Genomic DNA, 16,017 nt, shown 5'->3' with positions numbered 1-16,017 from the left:
CAGTCAAAACTAGAGGCTCTGACGGCCAGGGTCACCGAGGCAGAGGAACGCGTTAGCGAATTGGAGGATGGGTTAGTAGAAGAAAAAACGAAAATAGAAGCTGGTCTTAAAAAAATCCACGCCCACGAATGTAGATTACGGGAGATTACTGACTCTATGAAACGATCCAATGTCAGAATCATCGGCATCCCTGAAGGGGTGGAGAAAAACAGAGGTCTAGAAGAGATATTTGAACAAATTGTAGCTGAAAACTTCCCTAATCTAGCAAGGGAAACAAGCATTCGTGTCCAAGAGGCAGAGAGGACCCCATCCAAGCTCAACCAGGACAAACCTACGCCACGGCATGTCATAGTGCAATTCGCAAATATTAGATCCAAGGATACAGTATTGAAAGCGGCCAGGGCAAAGAAATTTCTCACGTACCAAGGCAAAGGTATCAGGATTACGTCAGACCTGTCTACAGAGACCTGGAATGAGAGAAAGGCTTGGGGGGGCATTTTTAAAGCTCTTTCAGAGAAAAACATGCAGCCAAGGATCCTTTATCCAGCAAAGCTGTCATTCAGAATTGATGGAGAAATAAAGACGTTCCAAAATCGCCAATCATTAACCAATTTCGTAACCACGAAACCAGCCCTACAGGAGATATTAAGGGGGGCTCTATAAAGGTAAAAAGGCCCCAAGAGTGATACAGAGCAGCAAGTCACAACCGATACAAAGACTTTAAAGAGAAATGGCATCATTAAAATCATATCTGTCAATAATCTCTATCAATCTAAATGGCTTAAACTCTCCCATAAAACGCCACAGGGTTGCAGATTGGATAAAAAGACATGACCCATCCATTTGCTGTCTACAAGAGACTCATTTTGAACCCAAAGATGCATTCAGACTTAGAGTAAGGGGATGGAGTACCATCTTCCACGCAAATGGACCTCAAAAGAAAGCTGGAGTAGCAATTCTCATATCAGATAGACTGGATTTTAAACTAGAGGCCATAGAGAGAGATACAGAAGGGCACTATATTATTCTTAAAGGAAGTATTCAACAAGTGGATATGACAATTATTAATATATATGCCCCCAACAGGGGAGCAGCAAGATACACAAGCCAACTCTTAACCAAAATAAAGAGACATATAGATAAGAACACAGTAATAGTAGGGGACCTCAACACCCCACTATCAGAAATAGACAGAACACCCTGGCAAAAACTAAGCAAAGAATCAAAGGCTTTGAATGCCATACTCGACGAGTTGGACCTCATAGATATATATAGAACACTACACCCCAGAACCAAAGAATACTCATTCTATTCAAATGCCCATGGAACATTCTCAAGAATAGATCATGCTCTGGGACACAAAACAGGTCTCAGCCAATACCAAAAGATTGAAATTATCCCCTGCATATTCTCAGACCACAACGCTCTGAAATTGGAACTCAACCACAAGGAAAAACCTGGAAGAAACTCAAACACTTGGAGGCTAAGAACCATCCTGCTCAAGAATGACTCGATAAACCAGGAAATCAAAAAACAAATTAAACAATTTATGGAGACCAACGAGAATGAATACACAACGGTCCAAAACCTATGGGATACTGCAAAGGCAGTCCTAAGGGGGAAATACATAGCCATCCAAGCCTCACTCAAAAGAATAGAAAAATCTAAAATGCAGTTTCTATATTCTCACCTCAAGAAACTGGAACAGCAACAGAGGGACAGGCCTAACCCACTGACAAGGAAGGAGTTGACCAAGATTAGAGCAGAAATCAATGAATTAGAGACCAGAACCACAGTAGAGCAGATCAACAGGACTAGAAGCTGGTTCTTTGAGAGAATCCATAAAATTGATAGACCACTGGCAAAACTTGTCCAAAAACAAAGAGAAAGGACTGAGATTATTAAAATTATGACTGAAAAGGGAGAGGTCACGACCAGCACCATTGAAATTGCAAGGATTATTAGAAACTTTTATCAACAGCTATATGCCAAAAAACTAAACAATCTGGAAGAGATGGAGGCCTTCCTGGAAACCTATAAACTACCAAGACTGAAACAGGAAGAAATAGATTTCTTAAATAGGCCAATTAACTATGAAGAAATTGAGTCAGTGATAAACAACCTTCCAAATAATAAAACTCCAGGCCCAGACGGTTTTCCTGGGGAATTCTACCAAACATTCAAAGAAGAAATAATACCTATTCTCCTAAAGCTATTTCAAAAAATAGAAACAGAAGGAAAGCTACCAAACTCATTCTATGAGGCTAATATTACCTTGATCCCCAAACCAGGCAAAGACCCCCTCAAAAAGGAGAATTACAGACCGATTTCTCTAATGAATATGGATGCCAAAATCCTCAACAAGATCCTTGCTAATAGAATCCAACAGTACATTAAAAGGATTATCCATCATGACCAAGTGGGATTCATACCTGGGATGCAAGCATGGTTCAACACTCGCAAATCAATCAATGTGATACATCATATCAACAAGAAAAGACTCAAGAACCATATGATCCTCTCAATTGATGCAGAAAAAGCATTTGACAAAATACAGCATCCTTTCCTGATTAAAACCCTTCAGAGTGTAGGAATAGAGGGTACATTTCTCAATCTCATAAAAGCCATCTATGAAAAGCCTACTGCAAGCATTATTCTCAATGGGGAAAAGCTGGAAGCCTTTCCCTTAAGATCAGGAACACGACAAGGATGCCCACTCTCGCCACTATTATTCAACATAGTACTAGAAGTCCTTGCAACAGCAATCAGAAGACAAAAAGGGATCAAAGGTATCCAAATCGGCAAAGAAGAAGTCAAACTGTCTCTCTTTGCAGATGACATGATACTCTATATGGAAAACCCAAAGGAATCCACTCCCAAACTATTAGAAGTTATAGAACAATTCAGTAAGGTGGCAGGATACAAAATCAATGCCCAGAAATCAGTTGCATTTCTATACACGAATAACGAGACTGAAGAAAGAGAAATTAGGGAATCCATCCCATTTACAATAACACCAAAAACCATGCGTTACCTTGGAATTAACTTAACCAGAGACGTAAAGGACCTATATGCTAGAAACTATAGATCACTTTTGAAAGATATTGAGGAAGACATAAAAAGATGGAAAAATATTCCATGCTCATGGATTGGAAGAATTAACATAGTTAAAATGTCCATACTACCCAGAGCAATCTACACTTTCAATGCTATCCCGATCAAAATACCGAGGACATTTTTCAAAGAACTGGAACAAATAGTCCTTAAATTTGTATGGAACCAGAAAAGGCCCCGAATCTCCAAGGAACTGTTGAAAAGGAAAAACAAAGCTGGGGGCATCACAATGCCGGATTTCGAGCTGTACTACAAAGCTGTGATCACAAAGACAGCATGGTACTGGCACAAAAACAGACACATCGACCAATGGAACAGAATAGAGAACCCAGAAATGGACCCTCGGCTCTTTGGGCAACTAATCTTTGATAAAGCAGGAAAAAACATCCGGTGGAAAAAAGACAGTCTCTTCAATAAATGGTGCTGGGAAAATTGGACAGCTACATGCAAAAGAATGAAACTTGACCACTCTCTCACACCATACACAAAAATAAACTCCAAATGGATGAAAGACCTCAATGTGAGACAGGAATCCATCAAAATTCTAGAGGAGAACATAGGCAACAACTTCTATGACATCGGCCAGAGCAACCTTTTTCACGACACATCTCCAAAGGCAAGAGAAATAAAAGATAAAATGAACTTATGGGACTTTATCAGGATAAAGAGCTTCTGCACAGCCAAGGAAACAGTCAAAAAAACTAAGAGACAGCCCACGGAATGGGAGAATATATTTGCAAAGGACACCACAGATAAAGGACTGGTATCCAAGATCTACAAAGAACTTCTCAAACTCAATACACGAGAAACAAATAAACAAATCATAAAATGGGCAGAAGATATGAACAGACACTTTTCCAATGAAGACATACAAATGGCTAACAGACACATGAAAAAATGTTCAAAATCATTAGCCATCAGGGAAATTCAAATCAAAACCACACTGAGATACCACCTTACGCCAGTTAGAATGGCAAAGATAGACAAGGCAAGAAACAACAATTGTTGGAGAGGATGTGGAGAAAGGGGATCCCTCCTACATTGTTGGTGGGAATGCAAGTTGGTACAGCCACTCTGGAAAACAGTGTGGAGGTCCCTTAAAAAGTTAAAAATTGAACTACCCTATGACCCAGCCATTGCACTACTGGGTGTTTACCCCAAAGATACAGACGTAGTAAAGAGAAGGGCCATATGCACCCCAATGTTCATAGCTGCATTGTCCACAATAGCCAAATCATGGAAGGAGCCGAGATGCCCTTCAACAGATGACTGGATTAAGAAGCTGTGGTCCATATATACAATGGAATATTACTCAGCTATCAGAAAGAACGAATTCTCAACATTTGCTGCAACATGGACGGCACTGGAGGAGATAATGCTAAGTGAAATAAGTCAAGCAGAGAAAGACAATTATCATATGGTTTCTCTCATCTATGGAACATAAGAACTAGGAAGATCGGTAGGAGAAGAAAGGGATAAAGAAAGGGGGGGTAATCAGAAGGGGAATGAATCATGGGAGACTATGGACTCTGGGAAACAAACTGAGGGCTTCAGAGGGGATGGGGTGGGGGATTGGGATAGGCTGGTGATGGGTAGTAAGGAGGGCACGTATTGCATGGTGCACTGGGTGTTATACGCAACTAATGAATCATCGAACTTCACATCAAAAAGCAGGGATGTACTGTATGGTGACTACCATAATATAATAAAAATATTATTATGGAAAAAAAAAAAGACACAGCTTCTGACCTCAACCGCTCACCCACCCAGCAGACTGTGTGCCAGGAAGCACAGCGTGTGGAAGGCACTGTGACAGACGTCTGTTAGGGCCACAGTGAAACCAAAAAAAACCACAGAGCTCACCTGGGTGGGGGTGGGGCAGGGCAGAGAAGGAAGGGTCTGAGAAGGGCTGCAGGAGCGGACAAGGCTTGGGTAGATGTTGGGGTGGTGAACAAGTTGGGGGGAGGGCAAGCCAAAGGCCAGGAAACACTGCAGCAGCGCAGAAGAACGACCTAGCAGACTGGCTTCAGGTAACGGGGGCCCGCTGAGAAGGGCCACTGTCCGGTGTGGGGTGTGGGGAGTGGGCAGAGTGGCCAGAGAGGCAGAGACTCCCGGGCTTCTGGCAGATTCCACCTTCTGCCAGATCTTCCCTGATACCCTGGGGGTGCTATCTCCCGGGGTTCAGCTCCCCCTTCCAGCCCTCCCTCTGTGAGCTCTGAGGCTAAGAGACATCTCTGAAACTGTGATTCGAGGCTGGTTGCACGAGCGATCACAGGAGCAGCCATGAGACCTCTGGGCCTTCAGGAAAGAGAGAGCACGTCCTGTTGTAGGGTCAGGAGAGGCTCCGAGAAGTGGCCTTTACACTGAGTCTGGAAGGACGCAGGGCATAGGCAGGGGGAGGTGGCAGTGGGAACATCCTTGGGCAGATTTGGTTTTGGTGGAGTTATCAGCAGATTCTCGTCTTTTCTGCAGTGGATTCCTTCCCCTTTTCCAGACTTCTGGTTTCTACTTAAGAATATGAGTTTATTGCAAATCAAGCAACAGACATATCTGAGGGGCCTCCAAGGTCCAGGGCAGGGTCTTGCCCCGTTAATGACAGCGGGAGATGTCACTCCCGAGTTTCAGAGCCATGATCACTGCCATTCCCGTGGGACCTGAAGACAAAATGTTTTATATGTTGTCCTGCCCGGCCTTGTTCGCTCCTCCTCCATGAAGACACAGCTTCACTGCTACCTTCTCAGAAAGTCTTTCTCTTGGCCTTCTTACCATTTTGCACACCCTCAACCTGATTTGGGTGCCTGCCCTTCTGTTTCCGTCACAGCCTTGGTGTGGCGTTTTGTTGCATTTTGTCCCGTTTTTCTTTCTTTCTTTCTTTTTAAATATGTTTGTTTCCTCCACCAGGCTGAGAGTTCTTGAAAAGCAAAAACACATCTCAAACATTGTTGCATCCCTAGAGCCTATCAAGAATCCAGCACACAGTAGGCATTCAACACATGTTGGTTGAATGGATGAATCATTGTAACCACTTTATTTTATTTTTAAAGATTTTATTTATTTATTTGAGAGGGAGAAAATGAGAGAAAGAGCACGAGCAGAGGGGGAGGGGCAGAAGAGGGAGAAGCAGGCTCCCCGTTGAGCAGGGACCCCCCCTCCCCCGCCATGTGGGGCTCGATCCCAGGACCCGGGAATCGTGACCTGAGCCAAAGGCAGACACTGAACTGACTGAGCCACCCAGGCGCCCCCATTGTAAGCATTTTAAACTATCACACGTAAACATATATTTATATGTGTACATGGAAGTCGATGCAAACAATTTGGGATTCCATGTTGTGTAGGCCTCTGCTTCCCCCACTCCCCCCACCCACCGCCTTGCTTTCTTTCCTAGCCCTGGAGCCAAGGGTCTCTTCCCTCTGCAGCGTTTGCTGCTCCCTCTTGGTTTCCTTAGGGCCAGCTCAGCAGCAGTAGCAGGAATGGCAAGTGGTTCAGAGCACAGGCCCCTGGTTGTAGCCTCTGTACAGTCAGAGCCACCAAGAAAAGAAACTCTGCAATGTTAATGGGGTTCTCATTTTCCAAGCAGCTGTCAGGTGTGATCAGAAAGTGAGAGCAACCTCTTGTGGCCTGGCCAAGGTATGATGCACAGTTCCGTCAGGCCCAGAAGCCAGAGTCTGCTCTTCACGTGTCACGACTGGAAACGTCCTAATATTTGAGGTTAATACCTGCTGAGGTTCCTAAGGTCTGGCTCACGGCCCAAGTCCTTGACCTTCTTGAATTTTCGATACAGAAACAGAGAAACATGTTTCTCTCCCTCTCTCCACCTCTCTCTCTGTCTCACACACGCACACATACCTCTCCACTTAACAAAACTGAAAATGTAAAAGCACCAGATGGTGATTTTAAAAATAGCCCTCATGAGGGCACGTATTGCATGGTGCACTGGGTGTTATACGCAACTAATGAAGCATCAAACTTTACATCAGAAAAAAAAAAATTACGCATACATAATACCTAACTTCCTATGAGAAAATATGCCATAAAGACATTGCTTTTGATAAAAAAAAAAAAATCGTTGGGAAGGACTGTGATCCATCCCTGGCAAATTTTATGCTACAATTTGTCCTAATTACCTGGGTTTTGGGAAGACAGTACCTTTACATTCCTGTGACAATAACTTGGATAAAACGAGGCTAGAAAAGAGAACAACCAACACATCAATGGTAGAGTGTCAACATTCATTTGTATTTCTACTTATAGTTAGACTTTTACTGGATTGTGGCTTTCTAGGACTCGGTAAAACTTTACAGCAGAAAACCTCAAAGTATCACAGGACATTCACCTCTTCTTCCACCTAATCGGTTAGCATAGCAATTTAATCTCTGTGAAACTAACAAAGTAGGGAGGATCTCCAGTTTCAGGGATTTCAAAAATTGGACCCAAAAGCATTAACTCAAATATCAACGTGGAAAATGATCCTTTTACTCATTTATCAAGTTATTTAACCAAAACTCAAGAGAAAACGTTCATCAGAAATCTTCCTCAAGCAGTGTATGCTACAACAGTGAGTAAAATCTTGCTTGTGCAGCCTTCCCAAATGACCTGCAGATTACTGAGTGACACGCATTAGATCACGGGTGGCTCCCGATGGTCAGGTCCAATAACCTGCAATGCTAATGCTACTTTTGATGTAGAAAGATTATGCTGCTTTAAAAAGTCCTTTTCTTCTGAGAACAGAGTGACATTTTTTGTTGTTTCATGTCTTCTTGCTTATTTGGTCTTTGAGTGACAAGCAGCACACATATTTATGAAATAGCTGATCAAGGTAAATGGTAGGTTTCTGGTGATAAAACAGAGAGAAACGAACTGGCGCAGACACTGAGTAGAGACCGTCAGTGAATCATGTTCCCATCTACCAACAGACAGAGAGATAGTTTTAGTACACTTTCTAGGTGTCGAATTTTACTCTCCTTTTTTATTTTTATTTTTTTATTTTTTATTTTATTATATATTTTTTATTATATTATGTTAGTCACCATACAGTACATCCCTAGATTTTGCTGTAATGTTCCATGATCCGTTACTTGCGTGTAACACCCAGTGCACCATGCAGTGGTACCCTCATTAATACCCATCACCGGCCTGTCCCATTGCCCCACACCCCTCCCCTCTGAAGCCCTCAGTTTGTTACTCTCCTTTTTTAAAATAAAGCAGAAATAACAAAATGAAAAAAAAAATAAAAAATAAAAATAGCCCTCATGAGCATGCTGAGGAAAGCTGACAAATTTGCCTCCATCCTTCCTGCCCTTCGACACCTCTGTTCCTTTCCTCCTTTCCACTCCTTCCGTAAATGACAAACACCTCATGAGTCACTTCTATTTCAATTCTTTCAATAAACACAACAAGGAAATTGTGACCCAGAAGGGTTAAAAGCTTTGTCCAACCATACACGTATTTAGTTTCAGTGAGCCAGAAAGTTCCTTGGATAAAGGGTCAGAAGAAGATGACCTTTCCCCAGGGAAAGGTGGGTTCTTAGATCCACATGAGGGCATAATGATTCCTATATCCCTTCGAAAAAAAGCGGTGATCAGATATTAAAACAAAACAAAACAAACCCCTCTGGTAATTACACATTTTCTTGCTATCTGAAAATACCAGCCACTTCCATTAAAGAATAAAGGTGAATATGGTTTTTTTTAAATACTCATACGGTTGACTCAGAAACATTTCAAACCTACACAAAATATTATCAACAGCCATGCATTTACCGGCCGGACTTCTTAAACGTGGGTTTTATTACCATCAGATCAGCAGGGGTCGTTATTACGGCCCTTTGAAAATCATATCTGTAGTCACGTGTCTGAGCAATAGACACGGGAAAAGGACTGAGGAGTATGCAGGCTAGCTTCCGTGGTGGTCACGAGCTTTCGAGCTCTCGGAAACAGATTCAGCGAGAAAGAAACAAGAAAAGGAGTTCTCGGTGCTGAGAAAATGGGGAGTCGCCCTCCTGTGCGTTTCCCAGGCACGCTGGGCCCTGCAGCGTCTTTCGACAAGGCGTTTGTCACAGGTCTGGTGAAAGCCAAGCAAGCACTGCTCTCCTCTGGACTCTGACTCGTGAGACTGGAACAACAAACCCGGATCAAAGCAAGGAGAGGGAGTGGGGGCAGGAGCGGAGAGAATGGGTCAGCGTTTCCCACTCCATACTAATGGAGTGGCTCTTGCTCACCGACACATAACCCAGCAAGTAGGCCATGGGGTCCCCAGGTCTCCAGCCGCAGTTCCCACGTGGCCCCCACACATGGGCTCCGCCTTGCCTGGGAGCTCTGAGCCAGGCACCTCGGGGCCTCCATGCTGCCGCGATCATGCTGCCCGTTGCTGTTTCATGGCATCTGGAGGAATCCATGCCTGCAACCGGCTGGTGAAAGTCGGGCCTGACCAAGAAGCTGCTCCACAGGGCAGATGTCTAAACGGGGCAGTGCGGACGTTCCATTTCTTTGTGTTCTCTTAGCTCTGCCTTTCCTAGTCTGTTCCTGTTTTGTATTCTGTGCCCCTACCTGCCTCTCTGTGTCTTGCTCGGCTTCTGCTTTTTTGCTGTGTGTCTTCCTCTCCCTCTCTTTCAGTCTCTGAGCCTGTTTCCTTTCTGTCTCTCTGTCCATGGGTGAACATTGCTCCAGATACCCAGACACCTGCCCCTGCCACAGGACTGCTCCTGGGCAGGGCGGGAATGCCACTTGGAATGTGAGTGTTCAAAGTTCTGCCCTCTGACCTGTGACTGGGCAGGGGAAGGCAGCCAGGTGGCAGGACCTTCGCACCTGTGCCCAGAGGCCAGGCCCGCTCGTTGGCTGCAGGGCTGCCAGCAGCCTTTTGGTGGGTCCCTGATTTCGAGGCTAAAGGAAGAGACAGGGTGTCCGCAGTGCATACCACACCCACCAGATACAGCACAGTTTCTTTCTAGAAAGGAGCAGATGCCTGCGGAGCCCCTGTTTACTTCACCAGGTACATGTGCAGCCCTTCGTAGTCATGCCAACTCTGTGCAATTCTGCACGCCCAGACCTTGTTAAAATGATTTTTATCTTCCTTTAGCCGCCCTGATAGGTATTTTCCCACCATTGCCTCTCTTTGTTCAGCCTAGCATCAAACATTTAGGTCTTGCCGCTTCTCTGGGTCTTCACTTCCTTATGAGGGTCCTGTGTCACGTAAAACTTACATTTAATACACGTGTATGTTTTTCTGCCGTTCCTGTGTCTCACATCGGTTAATTCTCTGGCGCAGCCGAACTCCCTGAGATGGCAAAGGTAAAGTTTTGCCTTTTCTACACCTCCTTGTCTTTCCAGTCTGCAGGGGCCACTGTTTTTCACACACAGACGCGGGGGGGGGGGGGGGGGGGNGGTGGAGAGAGAGAGAGGTGGAGGATCAGCCCCAGACGCGGGGAGCATGGGGCCCAGGGCCCGAGCTCTTGAGCGATCGGCGGAATCCGGGGCCTGCGCGGAGACTGGCCTCCTTGGCTCAGCCTACTGGCCAAACCCGGGGACGCTGCTGCTCTTGGCTGCACTCTCGTGGTCACCCGCGAGTATTGCAGCCATGAAATTCGAAGCCCTGCGGAATATGGGCCTCTCCCTCGCCCTGGCCATTTCTAATGCCTTCCTCTCCCCGCCTCCTGCCCGGCGGGTCTGGGGCCTAGAATCTTACTGCCTCGGCAGGCACGATGCACGGAATCTCCGAGCTCACCTGGGATGAGGAGGTGCTCGGTGGCATGGGAGAGCCTGTCTAAACGGGAAGTCCAAAGAGACCGTGACTGGAGGGCTTCTTGCTCGTTCTGCGGCCATTCCCCGTGGACCCTGTCCGGGCTCAGCCCCCTCTGTGCACGTTCTGGGGGCACTCGTACCTACAAGACTGTCCCGGGTGTTGGGGGATTAGTGCCGTGACTCAAGCGCAGCCCTGCCGCTGACGGTCCGGAGCTGAACACCTGGAACATCCGCCCACTGCTCCCGGTCCCCGGGGGCCCTCTGCGCTCCTGCCCGGCCCACCCCTCTGCGGGGTTCTCTCTGTCAGCTCGCGGCGCGACCTGATTCCTTGATGGTTTCAAGCCCTTCCTGTACCCTCACGCTCCGCATCTTTGCTCCCCTGGCGCTTGTGGAAATACCTACCAGATCTTCCCCTGGAGCCGTTCCCTGGCGCTCCCAGCCCAGCCCTCCTTTCCCTCCCATCGCCCAGCAGGGCGGCAGTGCAGATGTGCCGTCTGCGCACCGGTTCACGGAGGTGGCGCCCAGCTCACCCCTCTCCTTATCGACGCTAACCAAGGGAGGCCTCCCTCAGCAGGGGTCTACCTCCTGACAGGAGGGCCCTGCAATGGTGGCTCGCAGAGCGGAGCTGTCCCCACCGCGAGTGGGGCAGTGTGACAAGTGCTTAGGAACGGCGCCCACGACGGCCAGCAGCCGTCCTGTGTACTCCTCAGATGAGAAACTGCTCGTCCGCCCGGAGTTCTCTCCCTCTGTGTCGAAGCACTGCTGACTTCACCAGCACCTCGAACCGGGAACCCTCTGGGCGCTGCAGTGTAAGGAGTACCGCCCGGGGGGCCAGTCCCGGTTGATTTCCGGGAGGTGGAGGGGATACACATGAGGGATCCAGGGCGGTGATGGGACAGGGTTGGAGGCTCCAGAAGCTAGGACTGGCTCTGGACACGGACTCAACAGCAGTCCCTGAAGGCCTCAGGGACTGTTTCTCAAGAGGATTGTGTGTGTTTGTTCGTTTTCACTTTTTGGTGGTTGTAACCTTTGTTCTTAGTGCTGGTGCACTTGAGCTCGGGTGAGCCTGCGAGGCTCATTCACGTCATTCAACAACTGTCTATGGAACAGTGATGACCTTCCAGGCCCCCGGCTCAGCTAAGGAGATAGGAAACGCCTTTGTATTTACATTCAGTGCCATACTAGAACCACTAGGGGTTTCTTTTCAATTAAAAGACAGAAATTGAGTACCTTAGAGAAGACATCTGGAACTTGAAACAAAATAGGCAAATTCATATCCTTCTTGGATGAAATCAGAAAAGTGGCAGAGGCATGAGGATATCTGAAGTAATCAAAACAAAGCAAGTTAGAACCACAGTCTCTGGTCTGAAGAGCCAAGCCCTTGGTTGTTTCAGAGATGTAGGGGTCAAAACAAACAGCCCCAAGGTGTACCACTCTGGCCTGCAGATTATTGTGAGCTGAAAACAATCAAGGCCCAAAATACTTGGGAAGAAACTTTGACCTTCCCCTTAACTGCCGAAAAGAATTTAGATAGAGGACTTGCTCCAGGAAGAGAGCCATCACCATAGATTATACGTAATACAATATCAGCTAGGTAAGGTAGACAGGGAGGAACTTGGCAAAGTCTGTTGGAATTCATCTCTGTGTCCCATTGTTTCTGGATGGCCCAGCAAACATTCGTTTACCAAACATTTACTCTTTCCATTCTTCCTGTGAATTATTTTCCTTCCCTTTGGAGTCCCCAACCCCTGTCCTCTTTTCCCTTAGTGCAGGATGACATATATACATTATTTGGCATGACTGTCTTTGGAATCTCTTGTGCGTTCCTGCATGTACAAAATTAAATTTGATTTTCTCTTGTTAGTGTGTCCCATGTCAATTTGATTCTTAAAACCAGCCAGAAGAAACTTAAAAGGCAGAGTAAAATTTTTTCCTTTCCAACAGAGATAACCCAGGGGACACCCTGAGGAGTTGTTCCCCATCCTAGTACTGAAAGGCACAGACCATTTGGCAGCTTCCAAAGGATGACTTTGCCCTCTTAAGTCACTCTGGCTTCTCTGTCCTTTTGTTTAGAACTAACTAATGCCAGTTGTGAATTGTCAGAGACAGTGTACAAACTAAGGCAGGAAAAAAAAATGTTCATAAAAGCAGATGTGTATTGGGTGAAATGCAACCAGATCTCCTTTTTGAAAAGACCTGTGTAGAAATTATTCATATTTAATAAGTGCAGGTTTTTTTCATGCCTGGTCTGCTTTCTTGGGGTCTGTGTCCTTGGACACTGAATCCACTCATTTCTTCCCATGGAACATAGCCTCCAACCACTCCGGAACATTTTTTCTTTCTAGTCAGGGGGTGAAGCAGTGAAGCTGCAGGGACAATATCACTTCTCCTCACAGGTGTGACCTGCCTCGCGGCTGTGGTGGTTCATTTTATTACAATATAAGAGGCCAAGGCATGCAGGGGGCCCGGTCATCATAAACTGCTTGTGTGTGCAACACTGTGCATGACCCTGGCATTCCAGAAATGGAAACTCGGCATGCCCGGAACACCTCTCCTCTCTCATGAGGAAAGATTTCATTGTTCATTGTTCATTTATAACTCAGGCATGTGAAAGGAGTTTGGTATTCCCGAGGCATTTACAGTTTCATTTCTCCTCACCACTTCCCCGGGCCCTGGCAGAGCAGGGGTGGTGGGTCTGACTCAGCCCCTTCACTGCCTTATCTTTGATTTGTGAACAGCCTGCCTTGGACTTGACATCCAAATTCTGACCTAGGGAGACCAGAGGCCACTCTAGAGCTGCTTTAGCCTCAATAATCTCAGTTCAGCAGGGCCTCAGTGTCGAGACCGATGAGGAGTGTGGCTTCCATGTAGCAGGAGAGTCGTCTCGGAAGGAAGGAGGTCTGTGCAGGCCCCGGTGTTCAGAGCCGGGCCTCACTCCTCCAGCCCTGCACGTGCGTTTTGGGGTTTGTAGTTGGGAGTGCTCTGGCTACATTTCACTAAATGTTTCTTTCTCTTTTTTAGACTGTTCTGTGTTTGAACTGCTTGTCCCAAACTAGGTAATACTTAAAGCAAGTTTATAACTTTCTTGCTGAGACCTTAGAAAAAGGTTTTGGCAAAAATAAATAACTTGGAACCCAGAGCTTTAGCCAGCTGAAGAGTTCCTAATTTTTAAGAACTGTTGATACTTAAACAAACCATCCTTTCAAAAGACTTCGCTCCTCTGTTGTCTCCCTGAAAGCTCCACACAACACCCCCGTGGTGTCCAGGTAGCGTCTTCAGTGTCTTTTGAGGTAGAGAAGTGCCGTTTCTCTTCACAACGGTTGAGATTGCTGCCCAAACACTCCGTTTAGAAATGAGTAGAGCTTCACTGACCGCTGAGGCAATTTCTCCTTACGACTAGCTCAAGGTTAGCTGGCCAGAGGGAAAACTATCCCTTCCCTTCAGACTGTCAATAGTCTGTCCCTTCTGATTCTCCAGGACCCGGCTGTGAAAAGAAACAGGTTCTGGGGCTGCCCAGTTGTATTCTGGGTCTGTCTTTTTCAGTCCCCCGTCCTGTTCCCCCTCCCTACCCCCGCCCCCAAAACTGTATAATCAGGGACGGAGAGAGCCAGCCCAGTGACGCTTTACTCCTGGCTACAGGGGCAGACTCCTGGCTGCAGGGGCAGGTCTAACGGGGAAGGGGCTGAGATGGGACAGCAAGCTGTTACCCTAGTTAGATGGCAAACACTAGCCATTTCACATTTGCTAGACGTGAGCTAGAGTTTAGATACTGAGTTAAGTAAAAATAGCAGAAAAGAGCAACAAGCACTTCATAGGTGCTCTGAAAATACACAAATCTGTCTAGCTGTTTACTGAGAATGTGGATTTTAAAGGAACAGCCGATAAAGCAAAGGTCCATGTTATTGAAGAGGGAATGTGGGGAGAGTGTCCTTCATGGAGACTCATTTGTGTGTGGGCAGGAAGGTATGTGTCTCTCTCTTCCCCCTCTGATTTTTCCCACTTGCCTCCACATTACCTCACATTCCCCCTTCCTTCCATTTCCCCTCCCCAGAGCAGGGTATATCACCACAGCCAGGGACCAAAAGTGGAGGAGGAATGAGGAATCCCCATTATCTCGAGTGTCAGCACTAAAATGCTGCTAACACACAGACACCTCCAGTTTTGAAACACAGAATCGTGTTCCATAGCAGTTTGTCTGGACGTGGCGGGACTGGTGAGATTGGAGGAGATTGTCTCAAAGGGAGATACAGGCAGTCGCTACTCTCTAAAGACAGGAATTTATGGTTCTAGACTTTTGATGGTTAAAACTAGTAAGTTTCAAATTAAAACAGAGGACAAAAAGTAAGATGCCAAGGAGGATGAAAGTGTTTGGAGCGGCAGCATCCAAGGGCAAAATTATTTTGTATTGTTGAGTGGTGGTTGTAGAGAGGGGGGTTAATTGAGATCTCATCCCCCTGCCGAGCCTCTACTCAGTGCCCACTTTCGTCTGAGAAACCCAGGCCATCTGGTTTTTGAACACTCATCTTGGGTTTCTCAACTGACCAGATTTGCCCTTTTGATAAATGCCCCCAGAAATCATCTTCTGGGAGTCTTTCTTGCAACCTTTGCCCTCAGTGGCTGAGCTGTTACCTTTTGGGGAGGCTGAGCACTAATGGCTTGTTTATGAGGCTGGCCTCACTAAGCCAAGGAATCTTGCCAAATTTTGGAACAGAAACCTGGAGAGAAATGGAAAGAGATCATTTTGCAGTTTATTGCGTTTGAGCATTGCCATCAAAACAATGACCAAAGTAAGCTAATGGCAGCTATATAAAAGCCAGCACTTTACAAAACACTTTTATGATTTGAGCCTTTTGAGTCTGCTGTAAAGTATCCAAGAATAAATAGGGTTCTCTCCCTTCAACAGATGAAGAAATCAAAGCTCAGACATTGTGATTTGCCAAGTCACACAGCTAGTAAGTGGATTCAGGTTTTCTGACATCTTGCGTTCTACTCTATCTATCCCTTTGCTTCTTTATTACTTCCATCTGTTTATGCATCTGTGAAGTCAGCTGACTGTTCACAACCTCCTATTCAGTCTCAGACTGTTGTCAGCCACAGGGCCCTCCACCCCAATTCCTTCTAGGCAGCAAAGAGGAAAGGACCACACTCTGAAGCTACAGACAACTAG

The 16,017-nt window shown here is 46.2% G+C and overlaps 1 protein-coding gene across 1 annotated transcript in view; it reads right to left on the bottom strand.

The window, feature by feature from the left end:
• Positions 1–16,017, bottom strand: part of C8H1orf105 (chromosome 8 C1orf105 homolog) — a 38,090-nt gene that overhangs the window by 9,977 nt on the left and 12,096 nt on the right. Inside the window, exons 2-5 of the mRNA XM_034667646.1 lie at positions 15,480–15,565; positions 12,081–12,171; positions 10,795–10,872; positions 9,918–9,992 (exon numbers count right to left, since the gene is read on the bottom strand). Coding sequence (XP_034523537.1) covers positions 9,918–9,992; positions 10,795–10,872; positions 12,081–12,171; positions 15,480–15,565 — 330 coding nt within the window. The remainder of the gene's footprint in view (positions 1–9,917; positions 9,993–10,794; positions 10,873–12,080; positions 12,172–15,479; positions 15,566–16,017) is intronic.

This window comes from Ailuropoda melanoleuca, chromosome 8 (genome assembly GCF_002007445.2).
Source record: "Ailuropoda melanoleuca isolate Jingjing chromosome 8, ASM200744v2, whole genome shotgun sequence".
Taxonomy (NCBI): Eukaryota; Metazoa; Chordata; class Mammalia; order Carnivora; family Ursidae; genus Ailuropoda; species Ailuropoda melanoleuca.
The sequence above is the reverse complement of the archived record's forward strand: the minus strand, read 5'-3'. Positions and strand labels throughout refer to the sequence as shown.